Source organism: Epinephelus moara, chromosome 2 (genome assembly GCF_006386435.1).
Source record: "Epinephelus moara isolate mb chromosome 2, YSFRI_EMoa_1.0, whole genome shotgun sequence".
Lineage (NCBI taxonomy): Eukaryota > Metazoa > Chordata > Actinopteri > Perciformes > Serranidae > Epinephelus > Epinephelus moara.
This window is the reverse complement of record NC_065507.1, coordinates 12121735-12144110: the sequence shown is the minus strand read 5'-3', so window position 1 is coordinate 12144110 and position 22376 is coordinate 12121735. Positions and strand designations below refer to the sequence as shown.

Here is a 22376-nt window from a genome sequence, read left to right as displayed (position 1 = left end):
TTTCTAATTTTTGGTATGACTAAGTCACGGTATGGTATGCTGTACATGATCACGGAAACTGTCAGTGTGTCATTCTGTCAGTCAGTCATTCTGTCTGTCCCACGTTTTTCTACTCACTGACGTGGTCAATCTATGTGAAACTGCACATAGGCATTGAGGATTGGCATAGGAAGAAGGTGACAAAGCTACCAGTGGGTATGGACTAGTTTAATTTTCTATTTATGCACTTATTTTAACTTATTTTATATATATTTTAATACCACTGCATTATTATTGATGAGTGGAAGTGTGGTTGTTGTTTTTATGAGCTACTGGACAGCTGAATTTTCCCTTTTATCTATCTAGCTATCATCTCTAAAGTGAAGTGACATACCTTCACTTGCCTCTGCCATGTACTCACAGTTGGTACCAAACATGCACAAGGCTGCATTGGAAGCAAATGAAATAATTCCAACCAGCTATTTTTGCTTTGTTTAATGGGGAAAAACAGATTTTTACAACTCAAGACAAAAAAGACAATGAAGTGTGTTTATTTAAAGTATAGAGAGGGATTAACACAAACTGCATCTACAACCAAAATCCAAAGAAGTTGGGACGCGATGTAAAAACATGTGATTTTCTTTTCATTAAACATATTTCCGATGCCTATACACATGAAATTTAGACCTGACATTAGTATTAATTCAGTAAAGCTACACTGATTAAGAAATAGTGACATTTCAGTCCATAAAAATTATGTGCAATGAAGGGAAATGACACAGGAAGAAAATAATGAACACGCTAAATGAAGTTTATTTAATACTTGGAGGAGCCTTTGTTTGCAATGCCAGCTTCAAGATGCTTTCTGTGTGAAGAAACTGATCTCTCACAGTGTTCAGATGAGATTTTCTTCCCCATTTACATACATCTTTAAATCTTGACGCTCAGTTCCCGAACGCATACTGGTTGTTGTTTAAAAAAGGTGATGTTACACATGCCCTTGTGCCAACTTTTTTGGAACATATTGCAGGCATCACATTCAAAACGAGTGTATATTTACCAAAAAAAAAAAAAAAAAAAACCCACACTAAGTTTATCAGTTTTAACATTTAACAACTACTTTTTGAACCGTATTTAATTAAATGTAGGTCGAAAAGGATTTTCATACTATCACATATTTTTATTGTGACGTTATTGCTCTTCACAGCAAGGAACGAGAGGGTTTTATCGAACGTAAATGCACAAGTGAATCAAGGTCCATCACACAGCATGAGAAGAAACACAGCTACCTAAGTACAGTATAAAATGCATAATGTGAGTTTCTATATTGGTTGCTTCTCTTTTGATTCATTCCCAGTCTGCATGATTTGTAAGACATTGTCTAATTTGTAAATATCTATATAGGTCACTTGAGGTTAAAGCAAACTTATCCTGGAGTTGTGAAAAGGACTCAAATATATTTCCATCAAACAGCTGATTAAAGTCGAACACTACTTTTCAATATCACCAGGGGAGCTGTGATACGTCTTGTGACAGTTCCTGTCCACGATGACACACAGAGGCTCCTGACATGCCTCGCACATGAAGGGAGTGCACTTCCCACACAGCGTGCACTTCCTGCGCCCCTGTGTGGCTTTTTTGGAGCCAGATGCCCCCTCAACGATGGCAACAGGGATGTGCGGACAGCACTCCGGGGCTGGTTGTGCGGGCACTCCACAGAGCTCGGCGGTCAGCTGCTCCTGGAAGGCCTGGTGCGTCATCGGCTGTTGCTCCCGTCTGCCACACAGCTTCTTGTGGAGCAAGTAGCTGTTTGTTACGGCAATGTCGATGAAATGATGCAGCACGGTCACATACCACTTAGTGCTCTTTCTCCATGAGGAATAGGAGCCAATCAGCTGGTCTGACAGGTCAACTCCCCCCCTGAAGCTGTTGTAGTCCTTCACAGCCGACGGCACTGGCATCTCAACTACTTTTTGTTTTCCACCAACCTTGATGGCTCTTCTCACAGTGTCCCCTGAGTAGGCAGTGTGCAGCGTGGAGCACACATTCACCTCCCTCGTGTCCTTCCACTTGATGAAGACAAGAGCCCCCTCTCTGATCCACCTGATTGTCCCTCGTGGAGAATCTTTTGTCAGGGCGTTGACTTTTGTTTTAGGGACGCCTATACTTGAGTCCCGAAATGTCCCACAGGCTCCAAACCCCAGGTCGTGAAGGTGGCGGAACAGTGCTGGGCTGGTGTAGAAGTTATCACAATAAATGCGATATCCAAATCCCAGGACGTTTTTGTTGATGAGAGACATCATGGCATCAAACGGCAGCCCCTTCCCAGTGACCTGAGTGGACCTCCCTGTGGAAATGTTGAAGTCCACAGTGTAGCCTGTGTTGTCGGACAGCACAAAAAGTATTATCCCCCCGTTTGCTGGCTTGTTCTTCATATACTGCGTTATAGGAATCCTGGCTTTGGTGGCGACCATGCGCTCGTCCACGGAGAGGTTTTGCTGGGGGTGGTACACAGCTTTGCAGGCTACACGTAAACTGTCGTACAGGGGACGTATTCTGTGCAGACAGTCATAATCATCTGTGCCTTTCTTGCAGTCATTGAATGCATCTTCCCCAGGGTCACTTATATGGATGTTCCAAGCGATGGCGAGGAACCGGTCTCTGGGCATGACCTCCTGAATGTATGGCACATGGAAGATGGAACTGGCACGCCAAAAATCTTTCAACTTGGGCAGCTTCAGAATCCCCATGTACAGCGTGATCCCAATGTACTGATACATTTCAGCCTCTGTGACGTCGGCCCATTTGTATTTCTTGCCCCCAGCGATATTTTTTGCCGCGTTTTTGTTTGTGTTGGCACACAGTGTTTTGATGGCAGCCCGGTCGAAGTACATCCTGAACAGCTCAGATGGAGATGGATTGTCCACGCATTGCGACAGAGGTGGCTGCACACCTGGCTTTCTTTTGGGTATGAAACGTTGTGGGGGGTGTGGCATGGAGTCAGGCTCCTTTTCAGTTTTCCAGCCAGCTTCATCACCAGGGAGTGACTCTGACCTTACTCTCCCCCCTCCTCTCCCTCTCCCTCTGCGTCCCTCCATTTCCTCCTCCTCCTCCACATCGTCAACACTGCACACAGAGGTTACACGGTGTGTTAGATATATTCAGCACGAGAGTAAAACAATAATGATGCATTTATTTAGTTTAGTTACTTTCCTCTGGCTCAAAAACAAATACTATTAAATGGATGTATACATACGTGTCAAAGGACGGATCTCTCCCTCCAATGAAGTCTGCTTCATCTGCACTGTCGTCAGAATCCGGATCAGATGAGGCGAATGAACCTTCATCCGACACTGGACATTGCTCGAAAAGTTCGCGCCAGGACACAGGCTGTTTCGCGCTTTCGGGTTGTTCTGGTTCCATGGATATATGTGTGAGAGTGTGTGTGAGGGTGTGTGTGAGAGTGTCCAAGTGTTTTTGTTTAAGAGAGAGCGAGGGCGAGCGTGCGACCGCAAGCGAAGAGAAATGTTTACCGCTAAAAAGTATACACATCGCCAGGGAAGATGACGTCACTTCTTGTGTCGCGGGAAAGACACGCAACACAAAGCCATTGGTGCAGGGAAACAGCAGGAATGAGTGAGATTCCCATGAAACAAACTGTGACATACCTGGGTGTAGAGCCACCAATAACTCAACAAATAAAAAGAAAATTCAATATGTGGTTATTAATGAGGGATCTATCCTTAAATGGCCTGTTATCTAAAGCTGAAGGAATATCAAGATCTGTATATTTGTCTCTGGCACTAGATATGCCTGCAGTAGTCTCTAAGAAATTTTATTTAACTTTATCTGGAAGAACAGATGTCATTACAAATCACTGTTTTTATAAGGATTGGATGGAGAGGGGATTTTATTAGTTAACCAACGTATTAATGACCAAGGTTTTTCACTTTCTTGTGAAGAATTTTTGTTAAAATTTCAGTTGCCAGTTACGCCGAACACATGCTGTAATTTTTGATGCACTACCACAGGGTGTGCTGCAGCTTCTTAAAGGGACTGAAAGAAATACTGCTGTTGCAGAAAATTACAAGTGTGAGATTTCTGAGAAGCTGCTTACAATCAACAATTCAGCCTAGAGGTCAGATTTACTGGACTGCACAATTTGGAGAGGTTAACTGGCATAAAGCGTGGCTGGTTGGTGACAAATTCTGTCTTAATAACAAAATGAAAGAAGTCTCGTTTAAAATTTTACATCACATCTACCCTGCAAAGAAAACACTTGAAAGATTTAAAATGGACATTGAATATTTGTGTTATTTCTGTGGACTTGAAGATGAAACCATTGCTCACTTATTTTATCAATGTACTTACAGTAGAACTTTTTGGAAAGATGTTCAGCATTTTATGCAAGAGAAAACAGGAAAAAAACATTTTTATTTATTTTGGTGACCGGATGGAAGACAAAGATTTGTGTTTTTTCTGTCAGTTGATTATGAGTTTGGGGAAATTTCACATCCATAAATCTAAACCAAACATTGTGCTCTTTCGACAAGAGCTGCACCGCTATGCTGCCACAATCAAGGACATTAGAAATCAGAAAGCTGCTAAAACATACTCTATTATGGAGAAATTCTGTGGAAGTGATCTGTAAAGTCTTTTTGCTGTCTTTTGGTTTTGTTTTTTTTACCTTTGTTTTGTTTGTATCTCTGCACCCCCTGTATGTTTGTAAGTATGTATAGGTTTATGTCTGTATGTAAGGTACTGTGTGTCGCACAATTAATAAAAAAATAAATAAATTATTGCTCCATCTTATTTGGTTGCAATTCTTATCATTAACTATTATCCTGTTCTTTCATTTTTAACTTAATTTATTCATTTTATTTTTTTGTATTTTTTCCTTTTTTTAATTAATTTATAATTTTAAATCATTATTTTTAAAACATTTTTTATTTATTTTTTTTAAACCAATAAGTTTTCTCATGGGTTGAAAATGTTTGTTTATCATACCACTAGGATCGTTTTTGAAGGCATAATCATATAACAAACGCTTTATCTGTATTTGAATGTTGTGTTACCCTACCTTCAAAGAAAAGTGAGGGAAAAATAATGTTCTAAATAAAAATTTAAATAAAAAAAAAAAAAAAATCAGGTGAAAACCAAAAACTTAAAATCAAGTACCAAGAGCAACATGACTGAAAAAACAAATAAAAAGGTATGAACTTTGAACAGCAACACCACGCAGGATCTCTGCGATGATGTCTCTTCTGCTTTTTCCTCAGAATTAATCAAGTTCTCGTCAGTGTTCAAATTTGAATATAGCTCCAAAGCTTAAAAATAGGCTCCTGGGAATCAATCATCAAATAGGAAGCTTTAATTTACTTTATTTCCTTTAAATGTGCTGTATTCAGCAGCTGCTCCATTTTGGTGGGGTTAACATTTACCTTGTGTGTTTATTTTAAGCAAAAATGTACTGCAAATACACTAAAAAAAAAAAAAAAGTTATCTGAAAAGTAAACAATTACCCAGTGAAGTGAGAAGCAGATAAGTTGCTCCTTATAGAAGTGAGAAGTTTCAACATGGAGATCTTTATTAAAGCTCAGTTTTCCATTGTACAAATGTCATCATAGTTGAAACTGCATGCAGTGGCTTGGTTTGAGGCACGTTACTAAGGAGAATGAGCGTTGAACAAAAAAAATTGAAAATAACAAAACAAACAACGAAAAAAACCCATCAGACATTAAATTGCATAACTTAATCTTATCGATATTGCAATTAAATCCAACTAGAAAATTATGTGTCCAATATTATCAAGCTGTTGTTTTTCTATGGAGACATGTAACAGAAAAATACGCACGTATAAAAGGCCAAACAGAGGGAGGAACACTAATAGCAGTTAAGACAAGTTAGGAAAACCATTCATTTTGCATTAGGAGTATTTTTGCCACTAAAGGTTAAAGGAGATAACAGAGGATGAGAGGCACAAAGACAAATTCTGGAGGCATGAGAACCACCGCGTCCGAGTGAAATGTCTCTATCTCAGTTAAACCTGAGCACTGTATTCACTGAGGTCTAAATGACAAGACGAGAGATTATAATGTGCTGAATGTTTTGAGCATTAAAAAAAAAAAAAATGATGCTGTTAATGCCTTTCTGGGACACAGTATGTTAGAGATGGCAACAGACAGTACTCTTGAACCTGACCTTTGACACTACAAAGCGACACTTAAAGAGGTGAAGTTCCCACTGGATGTACAATTCTGTTAAATGGATAAAGCACAGAGGCTTTACGGGTGAAAATGTGCAAAAATGTGCCCCTGCACAACGAAAGAGCAGCCAAATAATGATGTAACAACAACAGCAATTTACACAATGTGGTTATAAACTCTACTGTACTTATAATTCTGTTATTAGTTAGTCCTCTTGCCATGTTTATTCTTCATAAAAAGCATACATATTGCAGCATGAGGAAAAACGGTGTTATATCCTCTTTTCTGGAAACGTTAAGAGTCCAGGTCGGGTCACACCAAAGAAATAAACAAAAACAATAGAACAGGCACATACAAAGTTACCCATCATATTGGCCTCCGGCACACCTGCACACTAGTCATCATACTGAAGCTAATCTTGGCTCGACTGCCGTCCACGATGTGGCGCAGCAGCAGGTCAAGTGCTTTTGTCAACAAATGTAGCTTGGAGAAGATCGTCCGAGGAGCCCACAACGTTATGTATCACCACAGCATATTCTACTTTTGGCAAAACAAAAAGCTTAAAAATTATTGATTGGTCACATAGGTTGTTCAGTTTCACTTTAAAAACAGACAACCATCTTCATAGCACAGTATACAGGCAGAAAGTGAAAATGAACCAATAGAGAGGATAGTCTTAGGTTGAGAACATTCTGACCTACAACAGTGAAACAAAAACATCTGACATAAAAAGGCCGAAAAACAATTGCTGAAACTCTTCTTTTGTTCTTTCATTTCATGACATGTTTGTTTGCTTGTTTTCATGTTAAGCTCACCCCACAATGCAACCTGAGGCACAACATCAAAGTCCACTGTCTGGACTTTCACAGCTTCTCGCCGCTCGCCTTTAATGGTTGACCTTGCAAAAAAGGAAGCAGCAATTTACCTTTTCATCATAGAGAGGAAATACATTGATGTACATGGATCAAAAATGACAATATATTATCAATAACCAACATTAATCAATCCCTATCGCCAAAAATATTAAGACCAGGGAGGAGTGGTGGGGAGAGCAGAGGAGTAGCGCCTTCGCATGTGCGCCCGTCACAGTACGGTCTGCCTTCCGTTGGGAATGTTGAAGAGAGGGGTGGAGGTACAGGAGGGAGGGAGGGAGGGGGTGAGGAAGGATAGGGAGGGAGGAAGGACAGAAAAGGAGAGGAGTTCACCAGCCCTCTCTGATATCTGTTGAGTGTGTTTGTGCATTGTGTGTGAGTGGGTGTCCTCTCGGTACAACGTCACGTTGTGATTTATTCCCACTCTGTGGTTCCGGGTGGTTTGGAGGTCAGATCGTACATGACTCTGGAGATGCCTGGGATCTTCTTGATCTCATTCACCATCTTCAGCACCACCTGGAAACACAGATAAGACATACAACTATTAAAGCACGGAACAACTAGAGAGAAAAATTGAGACTGAAATCATCCTGGGGTTAATAATAGGGATGCGCACGATAAGTCGTCTAAACAATTTAACGTCCGCCCCCTAGCTAGTTGGCACCACAAACCACCAATTAGTCTGTTAAATCAATTGGTGTTTTATTCATGTACAAGGCTGCTTAACTGTCATGCAGCCACCTGCCACTTGTGGGTGCTACAGAGCCGTCAGACAGCAGTCCTCCTCAAGCATTTGGACGTTAACCTGCACAGAACAATGGCTGCTGCTGCTAGCAGTGCTAGCCATACTCAGACCAATTTGACATAGTTCACCCAGAGATGCTGTGATCCTGCCCGGTCTGAGAAGATAACGCAGCTCATCACGACAATGACCTCGCAAGATATGCTTCCACTTAACTTTGTTGAAGGTAAAGGCTTCAGGAAGTTAATGGACTATGTTGAGCCTGAATACACCGTGCAGAGACCTTTTTTTTAGACTAGTCAACTAGTCTTTAATTAAAATTTTCGTTTAGTTGGCAGGGAAACTAGTCGCCAGGGATATCCCTAGTTAATAATGTTCGATTCTTGAACCTAGGTAGTATCCATGATGCAAAACAATGCCATCAAGTCTAACAAAATACTCAGACCAGGGGTAGGCAACCTGCGACTTGGGGACCACATGCGGCTCTTTAGCCCTTCTCCAGTGGCATACATTATATGGAAATAACTTCTTTTTTTTTAAAGTTTTCTTTTCATTTATCGTTGTTGTAGCCTCAAAAAGGTTCTCACATATTTAGTTTAAGCACCAAATAATCATAAAAAGGCCACTGCAGAGAAGCTACAATGTTGTAAAACCTATTAATGAATGCTCATTTAGATCTATTAGGAATGTTTATAGGCTCATGTAGATTAAATAACCTTGCCAACACTATAAGGCACAAATATATATTGTGGCTCCAAACAGATTTTAAACTTTTTTTTGGCTCTTTTGATACTAAAGGTTGCTGACCACTGACTAAGACCGAGTTCAGAGGTTGAATCATGGTGTACCTCCTCTGGGATATGGTTGCCCGGCATGGCAGGGATGCCGGTCATGAAATCGCTGGTGATGAAGGTGCGGACCACCACAGAGCGCCGACAGGATGGCTGTTTTTGCAGTGGATCACGGTCAAAGTGCAGGGGGGTCAGGATGACCGGCATCTGACTGATCTTACTGGAATAGCCTGAAAGAGAAGCAAAGAAGAGAGAGAAAAGTCAGTATTGCTGCGGTAACAAAAATGAGTGGTGATAATAGTAACAAAAAAGTAGCTTCAGGGTCTTCGACTGAATCTGAGAACGATTTATGAAATTAATTCATCATGTCTATTAGGGCTCGGACGATTTGCTCATCTCCAGATTCGATACTGTCATGATACTTGAGTCTCAATTTGACATATAATGCAATTTTTAAGTATTGCAACTTGATACACATTGATTCACTCGGCTCCTTGGCCTGCTCTCTTTCTCTTTGTCAGACCACGAATGAGACCAAAATGAGCAAGCTAACACACCCCGACATCCCTCCACTTCACTCCCCACTGTTAGGAGACTACTTTGCCAGGAGGAGAGCGAACCACTGCAGAGGAGACGGACCTTCAGCCCTCAGTAACAACTCAAATTCAGCCAGCGCCAGGTGTCAGCAGGAAGTGGTGGTGTCACAGTGGGCTGGTTTTAACCTGTGTAACAGCAGCAAGAGGCAGATTGCTGATACAGCAGGGAGTCGGGGCAATCTGTGATCAGACTCCCAGCTCTGGGGTTTGTACTGGCTGAATTTGAGTTGCTGCGGCCGGTAACTGAAGGGCTGTGTCCTCAAACTGGCCGCCATTTTCTGTTTTCTCACTTCTGCTTTAAATTTTTTTTTTTTTTTTAAACAGATACAATGTCACGTTGCTCACAGATTACCACAATGAAAGCAGTTAATTCTTTCCACCTCTGCATAGACTATAATAAAGCAACTGAAATTGATTTATATTGATTCAGGCATTACAAAAATAAAGATTCTTGGGTGAATGGGTGAAGGTTGATCTCTGTGGTGAACTGTGGATATCACCAAAGAAAAAATTCCACAATAAAAAAAAGCCACCCCTTTAATCAAATCATAAATTAACAAAATGAAGTACTGAGAAAAACCACAGCCTCAGCCTGCAAAGTACAGACATATCACAAAGAAAAATTCTTCTCCCTGGAGAACAAATATTTGGTCTGCCTGTGGGGAAACCTTAAATTCCCCTTGAGGATGCAAATATGCAGACGAGAACACTATTCTGATTATGTATGTGGGTATGTACTCCTTTGGTTGTGTCCTTTTTTTTCGCCTTCATTCAAGGTGCTCAGACATTCTCATCAAATACAAATCCTCCCCATAATCTGCAATGCTTCAGTGCGTAGGGCTAAATGAAAATGTCTAAATCCCTTGGACACACACACACACACACACACTTACCAGACTCTCTAAGGATAGAGTGAGCTACAAAGTCAGCCTGTCTGAGCGTGCTCAGAACGCCTGTGGTCAGGAAGGTTGGGGTAATGTCTGTTGGCGGCTCCTTCACGTGGGACCCAAACACATACACAACTCTGGAAAAAAGGACAGACGTGAATGAGTGGGTGTGTGTCTATGTGTTCAGCTGACCACTGGCAGCACTGAGTGTCTAATGCGGCTTATCACTGAGGACAGATGTGTGTATTACCTATTGATGCTATGGCACATGCGAGGGATGAGTCTGGCCAGGAACATGAGGGATTCCCAGTGTGGAGACTCTTTACTTGTGACACCACACACGTAACTGTATGACCGGCAGTCACCCTGAGACAGAACATTTATTTTTACGTGAGTTTACCTTCCTTAACAAATCAGGCTTATTATAAAGTGAGAGCAACAGAGAAAAATTAAACAAGAGAACACTAATCTTCAACAGATGTTAGATTAGCATATGCACATGTGTAATTTTCCAAAAACTTCTTTATTTTCATTTCTATAAACAGTGAAATTTCTATAAATAGAATACAGCCTATTTTCACATCCAACAAATTCCCCCAGCAATAAACACTGCCTGTGTTTGTCCACCGTCTCCTGTCTGCCTCACAGTTTGAGGTTTGGGGTAAATTTAAAACTCTTGCCTCAAACAGGATGTAATAGGACACACCCACACACAGGCACAGTCACTGTTAACATGAGCAAAGTATATTGACCTTTAAGGGTTGCCTGGAGAAAAGGATGGTCATGACTTATTTACTGGAAAGTGATGTGTTTTTGCCATGGTTAAATTAGCACACCCGTCGTACACATCCGAGACTGACATCAGTCAACATCAGGGAAGTTGGAGAAGAAACTAAAACGTGCCACAATAGTTACAACAGATTCCTCTCGTGGCTAGGCAGAGAGAGAAAAAGTAACAAACTGAGAGGCTTTGTGTGTGGGGGTGTGTCTCGTGGTTTACCACTAAATTACAGCTGTGATGCTGCGAGACAAACAGCAAAAGTGAGACATACTGTTCCAATCTTCCCCTGCCTCTGGACATTCACCAGGAGTCCTCAAGATATTTGAATCCTCCATGTGGATGTAAATCCAGCAGCTACTGAGCAAACAAATAAGCTATGTTTGGCCAAACCTTCAAAATGACCTCTAAAACTTTTACTTAGGCTTTTAAAAAGGTACAGTGGGTCAGATTTAAGTGCATCTAGCAGTAAGGTTGCAGAACTAAGGGTCCGTCCCAATACTCACACTTCCCCTCAAAATTGGCTCTAGACCTTGTTTTTGCACATCCAAACTTTAGGGAAGTGCTTTTCAGCCCTTAAAATCCCCACTTAATTTGAAGGGCCGTGCGATGACTTGCTTGTCACTTGAAGGATAAGAGTTGGGACTTGCTTGTAACTTGCAAATATGAGACTTAGGGACAATTCCAATTCCCTCCCTTTAACCTTAACCCTTGGTTTCAAGTGCACTCGCCAGATAGATTCCCCTCAACGACGAAGGGGTAGTGTTGAGGGGTAGGGAATTTTACCTACGAATCGCCACTTAAGACTTCTATCATGTGCCAAGTGTGTGGGAAAACTACCGTGGCCAATGCAGAAACACAGAGGCCCCATCTAATGACAGTGTTTGAGTTGTCCATTCTTGGCTACAGTTAAACAACATAGCTGACTCCGTCGGCTCATTCTAAGGTAACGAAAACACAACGATTCTTATCTTCAAGTGATTATAATCTCATGAATACAATTTCTGCTGGTAGATGGCCCCAATTCCAACACACTGGAACTTTTAGAAGCCACTGTGGCAAGTCTAGTTTAAAACTATTTCGACTGAAGATTAATACGTTAAGGCTGCACATCACTGAAAGTATTATTCACATCACATGAGGCAGAGGACGATTCGTAGATTAGAAAATGTAAAGACCTTAAAACCCTCAAACTGTCAGTAAAGCCCATCTTACAAGATTTTGCTGGGTTGTGAACAGACAACACAAAACTACAGAGTGACTGATTGGGTTTGACGAATTAGTTGACCAACGGGCTTACCTGGACGCCGACAGTTTTGATGGGCAGCAGGAAGGCATTGAGTGAATGAAGGCTGGTGATCTGCATGAGCTTCTCTTCCTCCTCGTCTGATATGCACGACTTGACTCTCTGCAGCAAGGCATGGGGCTGGAGGGGTGAGAAACAGAGAGTTTTAAAGGAGCATGTAATACAGGGATTAAAAGGACAAAGCACTCAGAAACAGTGACTGTATTGTGACTACTTGTCACTAATTTTGGGAACACTTCTCACTCACCAGCTGTTTCACTATGCTGCAGATTAAATAAATCTCATATCTAATGTAAGACAAATACGGAGCGCCAAAGATCTAAAGTTACTGCCCGAAAAACCCTGATTCACAGTGTCAAAGCAGAAATCATGTAGATCACCTCTGAACTTTATTTATTTATCTAAAGAACAGTGTTTCTGCCCCATTCTTCTGTCAATCAACCAGCAGCTAAATAGTGCAACTTCTCTACATGGGCTCTTTTTCAGGGTGACTGGTAAAAGCCCTTCCTTTAGCAGAAAAGTAAGAAACAAGGCACCAAAAACAAACTCGACACATCTTTAAATCACCAGAATTATTTAGCTTTGGTGCAGTGTGGCCAGCCAACCAGCAGAGGCTGCACATTATTAACTCCATAATCAACCAGCCAGAACAAACAGCCACAAATGTCCTCACATTTGATATGTGGGCAGCTTCTACTGTACCGTTTGCTTGGCTACAAACAGCCACTGCTCATATCTTCGCATCTTTATTGCTCGAGTTTGTGACAAATTAGCACAGCTGCCAAAAACTACAGGGAAAATGCTGATGGGTCAATACGCAGTAATAATTCAGACGAGTCCACATACTGTTTATGCTCCTACAGCATTTTAATGACCAGATATTTCACCAGTAGTTTGTGATACTTCCAGCTGGTAAACTTTTTAGGCTTCTGAAGGATACAGAAGCTCAACAAGCCACACACGCTTGGTAAATACTGAAAGTGCCAGTTCCCTTAGTCGTCCATCTGTGTTTGGTTTGTTAGGATTTGTGCACAACCTCTAATATTTGATGTCAGAAAATTTACAGTGACAGCACTTGCTAAGTGGGGTGTTTTCAGTAAGCAGTTATTAAATTAGCACTCAAATGTGCACGCTTCAATGAATACACTGACGAATTAAAATGGCTGAAAGTCTGTTTGTGGGGTTGTCATCCAACATTTGCAGCAAGAGAGGCAAATTCACGGCAATTAATGTTGTGACAGTCGTTGCAAATACATGATTTATAATCCAGTTATAGTGACAGGTTGTTTTATGGTAATTCCCTAAACACAGGACTCCAGACAACTTGTATTAGATTTTCTTTATGCGTCTGTTTCGTTCTGACCTTTTTGACGCTTGCAGAGAAGTCTGTGACGATTTTTAGGATGTTGTTTGTCTCAGCAAAGTCTTTACAGATGTAGGGCTCCTCTGCACAAATCACTCTGATGGACAAACCAGGACCTGAAAGGCAAAGCAAAGAGGAGACATTCTTTTTAGTGAATATAAGAGTGATGCAGACAGTTTTGAGTCTGTCTGATTCAATAAGAAAATAAGTACACAAGTTAAAAAGACAGATATAGAAAAGAAAGTATTTTATTTATGACATTAATTATCACTTTGTTAAGTTTCATCAGACCAGCCACACAGCAGCATGTTTATGTACTTGCCAGGGAAAGGGTGTCGGGACACAATCTCCTCTGGCAGGCCCAGCTCTCTCCCCAGCGCTCTGACCTCATCTTTATGGAAATCTTTCAGTGGTTCGATTACTTTCCCCTGGAGGATTACAAAGGAGAGGAATCAGCACTGCAACAGTGAGGGAATGAAGGAAATGCTTAGCTGTTGCATAGCTGTGCATATATATATATATATATATATATATATATATATATATAAAAACAGCTAATAAGGAGGAGACTGAAGCTTCGCCACTTCTTCAAGTGTCGTCTAATATTGAACCACTGTTGAGGAAGAAAAGCCTCTTTAGGGGGATGTAGGATGATGCAGAAACACATTTTCAATAAAAGAGTAAACATTTCGGTGTGTGCCTTCCTCCCAGTGTTCAAGAAATATTGCTTGAATGTGTGGAAACATCAGACTATATTTTTCAATGAGCCAGCATTACTGTGTGAGAGCTCGGCTGCTGTGACTTTCATAATCACTGCTTGGAACTGCAACTGCAGATACTCTTTTTACACAGACTTATGGTTTTCAGCACTGAGCAGTCGTTAATGTCACTCTTGTATTAGTTCTTCAACACATTATGGGATACACAACAGGACAGACTGATAATATGTCTGTGCAACCGCAGTATCAAACTGTTTGCCTGAGCAGACTGCAACAAAAACTACTCTTATCAGAGGCGGCTCATGTCCTCTGCTCCAAATCTCAGCTTTTATCAGTTGAGGTACTTCTGTATAGAGATTGGCGATATGGTCTGAACCTTCTATCACGGTATCATGGACACAATTCAAATTAATGACATGCTCTGTGATTAATTAATCTAAATTAATTGCATACATTGTTTTTTGCCGTGAAAGTATTTACAAAATTTCAATTCAAATGAATTTTGACAGATGTTTCGTAGTAAAGCTGCTGGATTTTGGACACAATTGTCCCCCGGTCCTCTACCACTGAAACTGATCAGCAGTCCATTGCAATCCATTTTGCAAGGGAGTTAGTTAATCGGTCACAGCTGGACTTACTCAGTTTGTGTCTGAACGCTAGTGGCTTGACAAGGCTGACAGCTAGCGCTCGCATCAGAGGCTGTGCTAGCTCAAGCTTTGGGTGCGTTGTTTAATGCTTTGTGTTTAGGTGGTATTTCAGGTTTGATGTTCTCTGATGGTATAAAAAATTCCTTTCTGCAGAAACTGCAGAGAACGGTACTCCTATCAACAGTTCCATCTGGGTGTTTTTTAAATGTAAATGTTCCATTCATGGGGCCAATCAACGTCGTCTCGTCTGCCTAGTTGTCTCGTTAGTGTTGCAGGTTTCTGCATTTACAACTTTAGTTTCCTGCTCCATGTCTCCCCAAATTACATTGCTTTGCAAGGCAGCTGGATTATCGAGATCACGCGAGAACCCCGAGATCACGCGAGAATTCAGCACTGATTAGCTACATAGCCTGCCACCAATAAATGGTATAGCCAACTCTCTACCGGTAGAAATATTTCTATTGCTGCATGGTATGTCCTGTCATATCCTCCAATTATACTTCATTGGTAGCAAAACAAAAAAGCATATTTTGATTTTCAATGCTAAAAAGGTAGTGTCTAGTACTACAAGGATTGTATCAGGTGAACTCAAAGTCTGTGGTTACATGCATGTGTGCAGTACCTCATCTCTGAGTTTGCGGATGAGCTCAGTGTCGTTGTGGTGTGTTTTGATGACCTCTGCCTTGCCGCTGGCAATGTGAGAGGCGCTCTCGATGAGATCAGGCCGCAAGGTGCCCTGGGCCAGGAAAACCTCTTCTGGCTTCAGATTCATCTCCCCTATCACTTCATTTGCCACCTGTGAAGCAACACAGTTCACCAAGTCAGACACAACAGTGGACTAGTAAAGCCATGTGGGTAGATGTGAACAAACATGACAATGTGAGGGGCAAGCTAGCAGGTCAAACAAAAATATTATAATCAGAAAAACTTAAAAATATAAAACAATATAGCAAATAACCAATCAAAAGTCAATACTCACTTTGACAAATGTATCTCCGATGATTTTCCTTTTCTCCTCAGGGTTGGTAGTCATATTCAAAGTCTTGCTGATGCGTTTTCGTGGCGTCCTGTCCTCATCAGAGATGGGGAGTGTTGTCGTTCCGTTGTAGAAGGTGTGAGCTGCATTTACCACTAAATACAGGAACATTTTAGAGAGAAAAAGAAAGACAGAGACATATTTGGGTCACAACAAACAATAATATGATCTTCTCCAAGATTACTTCAAAGAAAAAATAAATACAACTACAACACTCCAGTGTGCTGTTATGTCCAGAGTTGCAACTTGTATTTTGATTACTGATTAGTCCTTTAGTCTATAAAATATAAAAAAATAATGGCAATTAACCAGCACACGCTACAAACTGCAATAACAAGTATAAGATTGCCAACATTATGGATACTTTAATACCTTCTCAATACTGCTTGTTTTAAACAACACCATCTCCGAGAGTTATACATTTGATAGTTTGGAAAGTACCAAAGCTACTGAAGAGACAATTCTACAATCAGATTTTCAACGCAAGGCTGCACGAATGAAACACAGAGGAAGAAAATCAACTGGTCCTTAACCTGCGACTGTTACGGCAGTCTCTCCACAATAAACCCAACACCTGACTGGAGGCAGAAGCTCTAGCAGGCAGCACTACAAGAATGGATGTCACAAATGTGTTGGGGTGTGTTCAGTGACTCTGTACCAGCAATGTGTGCAGGCTGTTAACAAGAAAAAAAGATGCTCTTTTGTGTGCCACGGACTTTTTTCTTTTTGTCATGGTATTAAAAGAGCTATTCAGTATCGTTTCTTTATACTAGTATTTTATCGAAGTTCGATAAGATCATTACAACCCCATAAGGGAGTACAATGGGATGTACTCCCTTGACTTGTAAGATCTTATTGTACCATCCCTACTTCATTCGGACCACCTGGGCTTTTGTCCCTACCTTTGAGTTTGATTCCCAGCTTGGTGAGGGCCTCCTCCACACTCTGACTCTCTCTCTTCCTCATGAAGCCGTTGTCGATGTGAACTGCTATCACCTGGTCCTGGTTAAGAGCTTTGTTGAGGAGAGCTGTGCAAACGGTTGAGTCTACACCACCGCTCAGCAGCACCTGAGTAAATCAGGAGAAACAGTCACTAACTGTGCAGCCAGAGATTTGAGTAGTGACAACCAACCAACATTTGTGACCCTGCTGGATTGAGGAAGAATGATTAAACCCCACAACAACTTGCTCAGTTGCACCTCTCCTCTGTCTTGCTCTCCAGTCAACTATATGTCTAATTTCTGTTAATGTTAGCCCCCCCAGTGTATTTCATGTTGTTTTCGACCTATCTGTTTTTTGGTCTGCTGGCAGGCTGAAAAACATTAGACACCATGAACTCATTAAAAAACAAGAGATGACTAAAGCCTTGACACTTCTTTACTTAGTAGCAGACTACCAACTCTTGGGATTTACACACCCAAAACACCACACTTCTGCTAAGACAGAGTATAGTAACAAACAGTGAAACATGTATCCCTCAGACTGTAGTTCATGAACAAGAAACAGAGGCTGCACATATTTATTTAAATATAAATCCTGTGCTTTGAGCCCATTTCTTACACTCATTTATCGCCTTCACACTCCCCCGAGATGAAGCCCAGTTTGAAGGCGCTCCGGGAGTCGACTACCTCTTTTCAGATAAAACAGGGTTTAATTTGAGAGTTTAATTGGTTCTACTTTACTTCCCACCACTGCTGCTGTCACCACTTCCTGAGCGGCTACCACACTCCACACTCAGCACCCTTTAGACGTTTAGTCAAATTATCTCCCACTGCAGGTTAAAATATGCTGAGAAAATATCTTCCTCTGTTTTCTGCTGTTCTTTTTTTTAAAGTCATCTCTCTGTCCTAGAAATAATTGATATAACACACGCAATAATGAGACTTGTGCAGTTTTACTCACCAGTACTTTAGACTTGTCTACTTTTTCTCTGATTTCATTGATGCAGACCTGTTGGCGGTTCTGTACGGTAAAATTATTCGTGCATCCTGCAATCTCGAACAGGAAGTTTCGCAGCATCTCATTGCCTCTCTCCGTCAAGTCGACTTCAGGGTGAAACTGTGTCCCATACAGCTTCTTCTGTTCGTTAGCAATGCCTGGTGGGGGAAATCAGTGCGGCAAAGGACTGTTAGCATTGCCATATATCCTCTCTAAATGCCACTTTAATTAAAAATTGTATAACATAAAACAAAATGAGGATTTCCAAAAGATTTTTACTCAAAATACAGATTGAGCATTCTTTTTTACACAGTCTGAGGCTTTCCAACACAAACAAACAAACAAATACAGCTGTTTGAGACTTGCATGTGAGCCTGTGACCACTATCTAATTTTAGATTATGTTAATTAGGGTCAGAGCCAATCTTGCGTGCTGCTCACCAGCAACGATGTTCCCTGATTGGGCCACCACTTTAAAGCCCTCAGCCACTTTATCCACACTGTCTCCGTGGGTAAGCAGGACCAGTTCCTCCTTCTGAAGACCTCTGATAAGATAAAAACACACACACACTCACGTCAGAGGAAGATGCGTGATGTTCAATAACACTGCATAGAACAGTTATATGCGTACAGGCCCTGAGTGCATGTGAGTTAAATGTGAGGGACAGACAGTAATAAAAGACTGCAGCCATCTATTTTAGACTGCAGTATTTGTGTAACAACCAGGGGGAAATATGTGACTGCTGGAATGCTTCAGCAGTTTATCTTGTAAATATGGCACAGGGACAAACCCGTTGAGTCGCAGTTGTGTTTTACACAGTCCACAACATTTTGTCCTCAGTTATTTAAGATAAGAGATGACACTGTAAATTTGCTGACTGATCCAGAAGTGATGTCTTGAATGTTCATTTTTAGGGTTGAGTCACAGGATGATTACATTGGCTGTCTTCAATAGGTTAAATTTATGTCAGATGTACTCAATTCCCTCTCCCTCTGCAGCTGCATGCACTGGCAAACGACAGGAGAAGGGGTGATGCTAGCCAGTAAAAAAATCTGCTCCATCACCCAATCATAGTTCCTCTATGTCTTCCATGTATTCATTTTCTCTCTACACTGTGTATCAGAGCATGTTGATCCTGCACCAAGTATATTGGTATGTTCTGTCCTCACTCACAAACTCTCAGTATGTTTCTCCTCAGTCTGTCATATTCTCTTGCCAAAAATATAAGACTGTTAAAGTAAAATGATGTGTAGGGATGTGCAGAAGCCAAATTCAACAACTGTTTACGCTGACACATGTTTTTTATAACACATTCAAGATTTTTGTGATCCACTTGAGCAACCGCATTACCTGAAGAGAGAGCAAGTGTTGTCCAGTCCAATACTAAACACTCCATCTTCCCTTACACTCTTTTTGTGCACCGTGCCGCCAAAAACTTTATTCATCATCTGTAAAACACACATGCAGCAGCAGAGTTAGCACTTGGACACAAAAATGACATGTTAGTGTGATTCCAAAGACGTTCCAACTGCCAGCTGTCTGGAGAAATGTGCCAGAGAACGGACGGCTGCTGGTTTTAATTTTCCAAGCTAGCTGGGAATATCGAGCGGGTAATGCTCTCAGCTCCCTCAGCTAGTTTCAAAGTGCCCTTGAAGAAGGTGGTGAAGTCCCAGCTGGCCCGGGAGAGATGAGCGGCAGCCTGGGGTAGAGTGATTATAAAGTGTAGCTAACTCATAGTAACTGTGTGTAACACAAATGCTTCTTTGAACAAAAGGCCTTGTGGAAGAAGGATGATCTACCTAATTACTATAAAAGCCTCCCATCACAGAATTTTAATGTGTGTGCATGCGTGTGCATAGATACCTGCATCCCATAGCAGATCCCAAGGACAGGCTTTCCTATGGTGAATATGGCAGGGTCGAACCAGGGGGCATCTTCTGCATACACAGAGGCTGGACCTCCTGAAATGATGATTGCCCTAAGAAGGGGAAGAGGCAAAGTATTATTTAACACTTTTATTTTGACATTATTGTAATAACAATGGCAGAAAAAACAATTGTCTCTGGTTTGTATGAGTTTTGTGCTTACCTGTAGCCCTGTTCTCTGATAGCAAAGGCCGGGGTCTCTAAAGGGAGGATCTCAGAGCGTACACACATCTCTCGCACCCGCCTGTCAATCACCTTGCCATACTGGGCCCCAGCATCCAGGATCGCCACCGCCCCCTCACATGATCCATTCTGCTCTGCGCTGCTGATCTCCAGCTGTGGAAGCACGCATTCAGACAGACACACATTGTCTTGATTTAACTGCTGAGCGGCCACAAAAGCATACATCTAATAGTTACTTTACAAAATGATTTTGACTAGCACACAATAAATGTCTTTGCTTTCCTCAGCGTCGATGGTTTAGTGATGCATTGGGTGAGAGGTGGTGTGAGGTAAGTAACCCACTCCTCATTGACTTAACTGTGCTCCACTTCTGACCTCCCCGTGGAAAATGTGACTCAATAAAGCCTAACATAATTATGGACATGTGAGCTCCAATACAGACAGACAGTCACTCTTGTGGAGCGTGCTGCAACCATTCAGCCCATCAGTGAATCACATGAAACCCACAAGTTAGTCAAAGGCTAATTATCAGTGAGGACCCATGTATCACATCAAACTTCAAAGTTTCTATCCAGCACTTTGGCACAACTCTGTAAGTCTGGATTTTAGTGTTTTTAATGTATGCAAAGATCAGAGTTTGGGAGTCAAATTTTGGTGTAAGGACTAGAGAAGTCAGATCACTGACAGCTAACTAATCTCCACAAATATCAAAACTGGGTAAAAGAGGATGGCAAGAAGAGAAACATGATCCCACGTGGTTTATGGAAACACTTCCGCCTTAGATGTTTCTAAAAACAACTGGCATTAAGCATGCTAACGTTACCCATCGCCTCAGATTTGTTATCTGAAATTACAGTTAAATCACCCTGTTATCGTTAAAACAAGCCGTTGGCTACCAAAGCAGCTCTAGCAGTACAATTACAGCCCAAATGCCAGACAGCCTTACAGCAAACTTTTTCCCAAATCAGCGGGTAACACAGCAGTACAGGCTCCAGTTGTCAGACCGGTAACCGCAAGTCGGCTCAGACTAGCTTAGTGACGACGTTAGCAAAGCTGTCAGTTAACGCTCCGTTAGCTTCAAGTGTGTGACAGTAACCGCATGAAATAAATTAGTTTGCCACAAGCTCAATGTCACTTCCCAAAAATGAACGCCACAGCGGCCACAATACCAGACTTTAGGTTAGTAGTACAACCGTTACAATTTCGGACAGCCCGGCTAAAGCTAGCTAACAAATTGCCTAGGTAGCATGCTAGCTCGCGGATAGTATAAACAGTAGTAATCACCATTAGCCTGTTAGCAGCGTCCTGGCTAAGTTAGCGGGGCTATGCTAAAACCCACGCGGTGCTTGGAGGCAAAGGGTCTCGGGGAGGGCTCCACTGTGAGAAGAAGGCAGACACGTCCAGTGGTGAAATATGTGGAGGATATATGCTAAACATCACTGAGATAACCCGTGTGGCTAGCAGCTATGAGCAACATGTTAATGTAACACTGCAACAGGCATACAACAGCGTATTCATTACTCCTCAGCGGAACTGGTGGTAACGTTACATGCTCTCTAACTTTCCCCCCCAAGGTACACACAGGCCGTAATTAACCGGGGGGGACTATATGAGCAACCCGGGTCCTAACACGAAGTCAAACGGGCCATCCAGTACAGGAGACGCGGGTGCTCCCCGCTCCACTGACCTTGCTGTCTCCGTTGCACAGAGCCATGGAGGACTGCCGTGTTGTGGAATGAGCTCTCCCCTTCGCCTCGGTGTCCCAGGTCTCACACACACACAGAGAGCTACTGGTTAGCTCCTGGCTCAGCACGCCGACTACTGTTTCAAAAGCAGATTGGGTTGAAGATGGGCTGTCACAGTCTGTCCTCCTCCGGCTGGGAATAACTTTCACAGTGGGAACAGACTAAATAAACGTGTCTTTGTATCATGGGGTGGAGCACAAAGTTAAATCCACAAAATGAGAGTGGCCCCATGAGGGCTGGGCTTAGACAGCATAGTACAATTTGACTGATGATGTTGGGTGCTTATTTTTTTTATGTTGGCTGTATCCTCCTGAGACCCCAGCTTTTGTTTGGTATGCATTTTTAATTTCTCCAAATTATGTGGGAATGTGGGACCTGATGAGTATAAAAAAACAAAGCATTGTCTTTGAACAGGAAGTAGTTTTTGGTACAAAAGGATGTCCTCATATGGGGACAGTGGGTTTATTTTCAATACCTGAACATTGTTGTGCAAAAACAAAATTACAAACAATGCAACGACTGATTGATGTGTTGAACTGCATGGATCAGAGGTCACTGTTCAGGTGCAACATATCTAAAAGTCTTGTGATGTGTTCGTTTTGTATCTCTGTATTAAATTTTCCCTAATTTGTACTCCAGTCTACAAATGTCCTTTTTGTCTGT

The 22376-nt window shown here is 41.7% G+C and overlaps 2 protein-coding genes across 3 annotated transcripts; both read right to left on the bottom strand.

The window, feature by feature from the left end:
- Positions 1–1032: 1032 nt before the first annotated feature.
- Positions 1033–3582, bottom strand: LOC126408352 (piggyBac transposable element-derived protein 4-like). Its single transcript, XM_050073862.1, has 2 exons — positions 3236–3582; positions 1033–3105 (listed from the first exon to the last, which is right to left on the bottom strand). Exons 1-2 carry the CDS (start codon positions 3529–3531, stop codon positions 1470–1472), a joined length of 1932 nt encoding a protein of 643 aa, XP_049929819.1. The 5' UTR covers positions 3532–3582; the 3' UTR covers positions 1033–1469.
- Positions 3583–5541: 1959 nt separating this feature from the next.
- gmps (guanine monophosphate synthase) lies at positions 5542–21922 on the bottom strand. 2 transcript variants are annotated; one of them, XM_050067789.1, is made up of 16 exons: positions 21656–21922; positions 19949–20121; positions 19724–19838; positions 19211–19308; positions 18301–18404; positions 17825–18018; positions 16825–16990; positions 15866–16017; positions 15509–15682; positions 13843–13948; positions 13521–13636; positions 12152–12277; positions 10324–10439; positions 10080–10210; positions 8648–8820; positions 5542–7573 (listed from the first exon to the last, which is right to left on the bottom strand). In XM_050067789.1, the coding sequence occupies exons 1-16, from the start codon at positions 21680–21682 to the stop codon at positions 7472–7474; spliced, it is 2073 nt and encodes a 690-aa protein (XP_049923746.1). In that variant the 5' UTR covers positions 21683–21922; the 3' UTR covers positions 5542–7471. The 2 variants fall into 2 exon arrangements, with proteins under 2 accessions (XP_049923746.1, XP_049923753.1); XM_050067796.1 differs by lacking the exon at positions 21656–21922 and adding an exon at positions 21253–21604.
- Between the last annotated feature and the right edge of the window lie 454 nt (positions 21923–22376).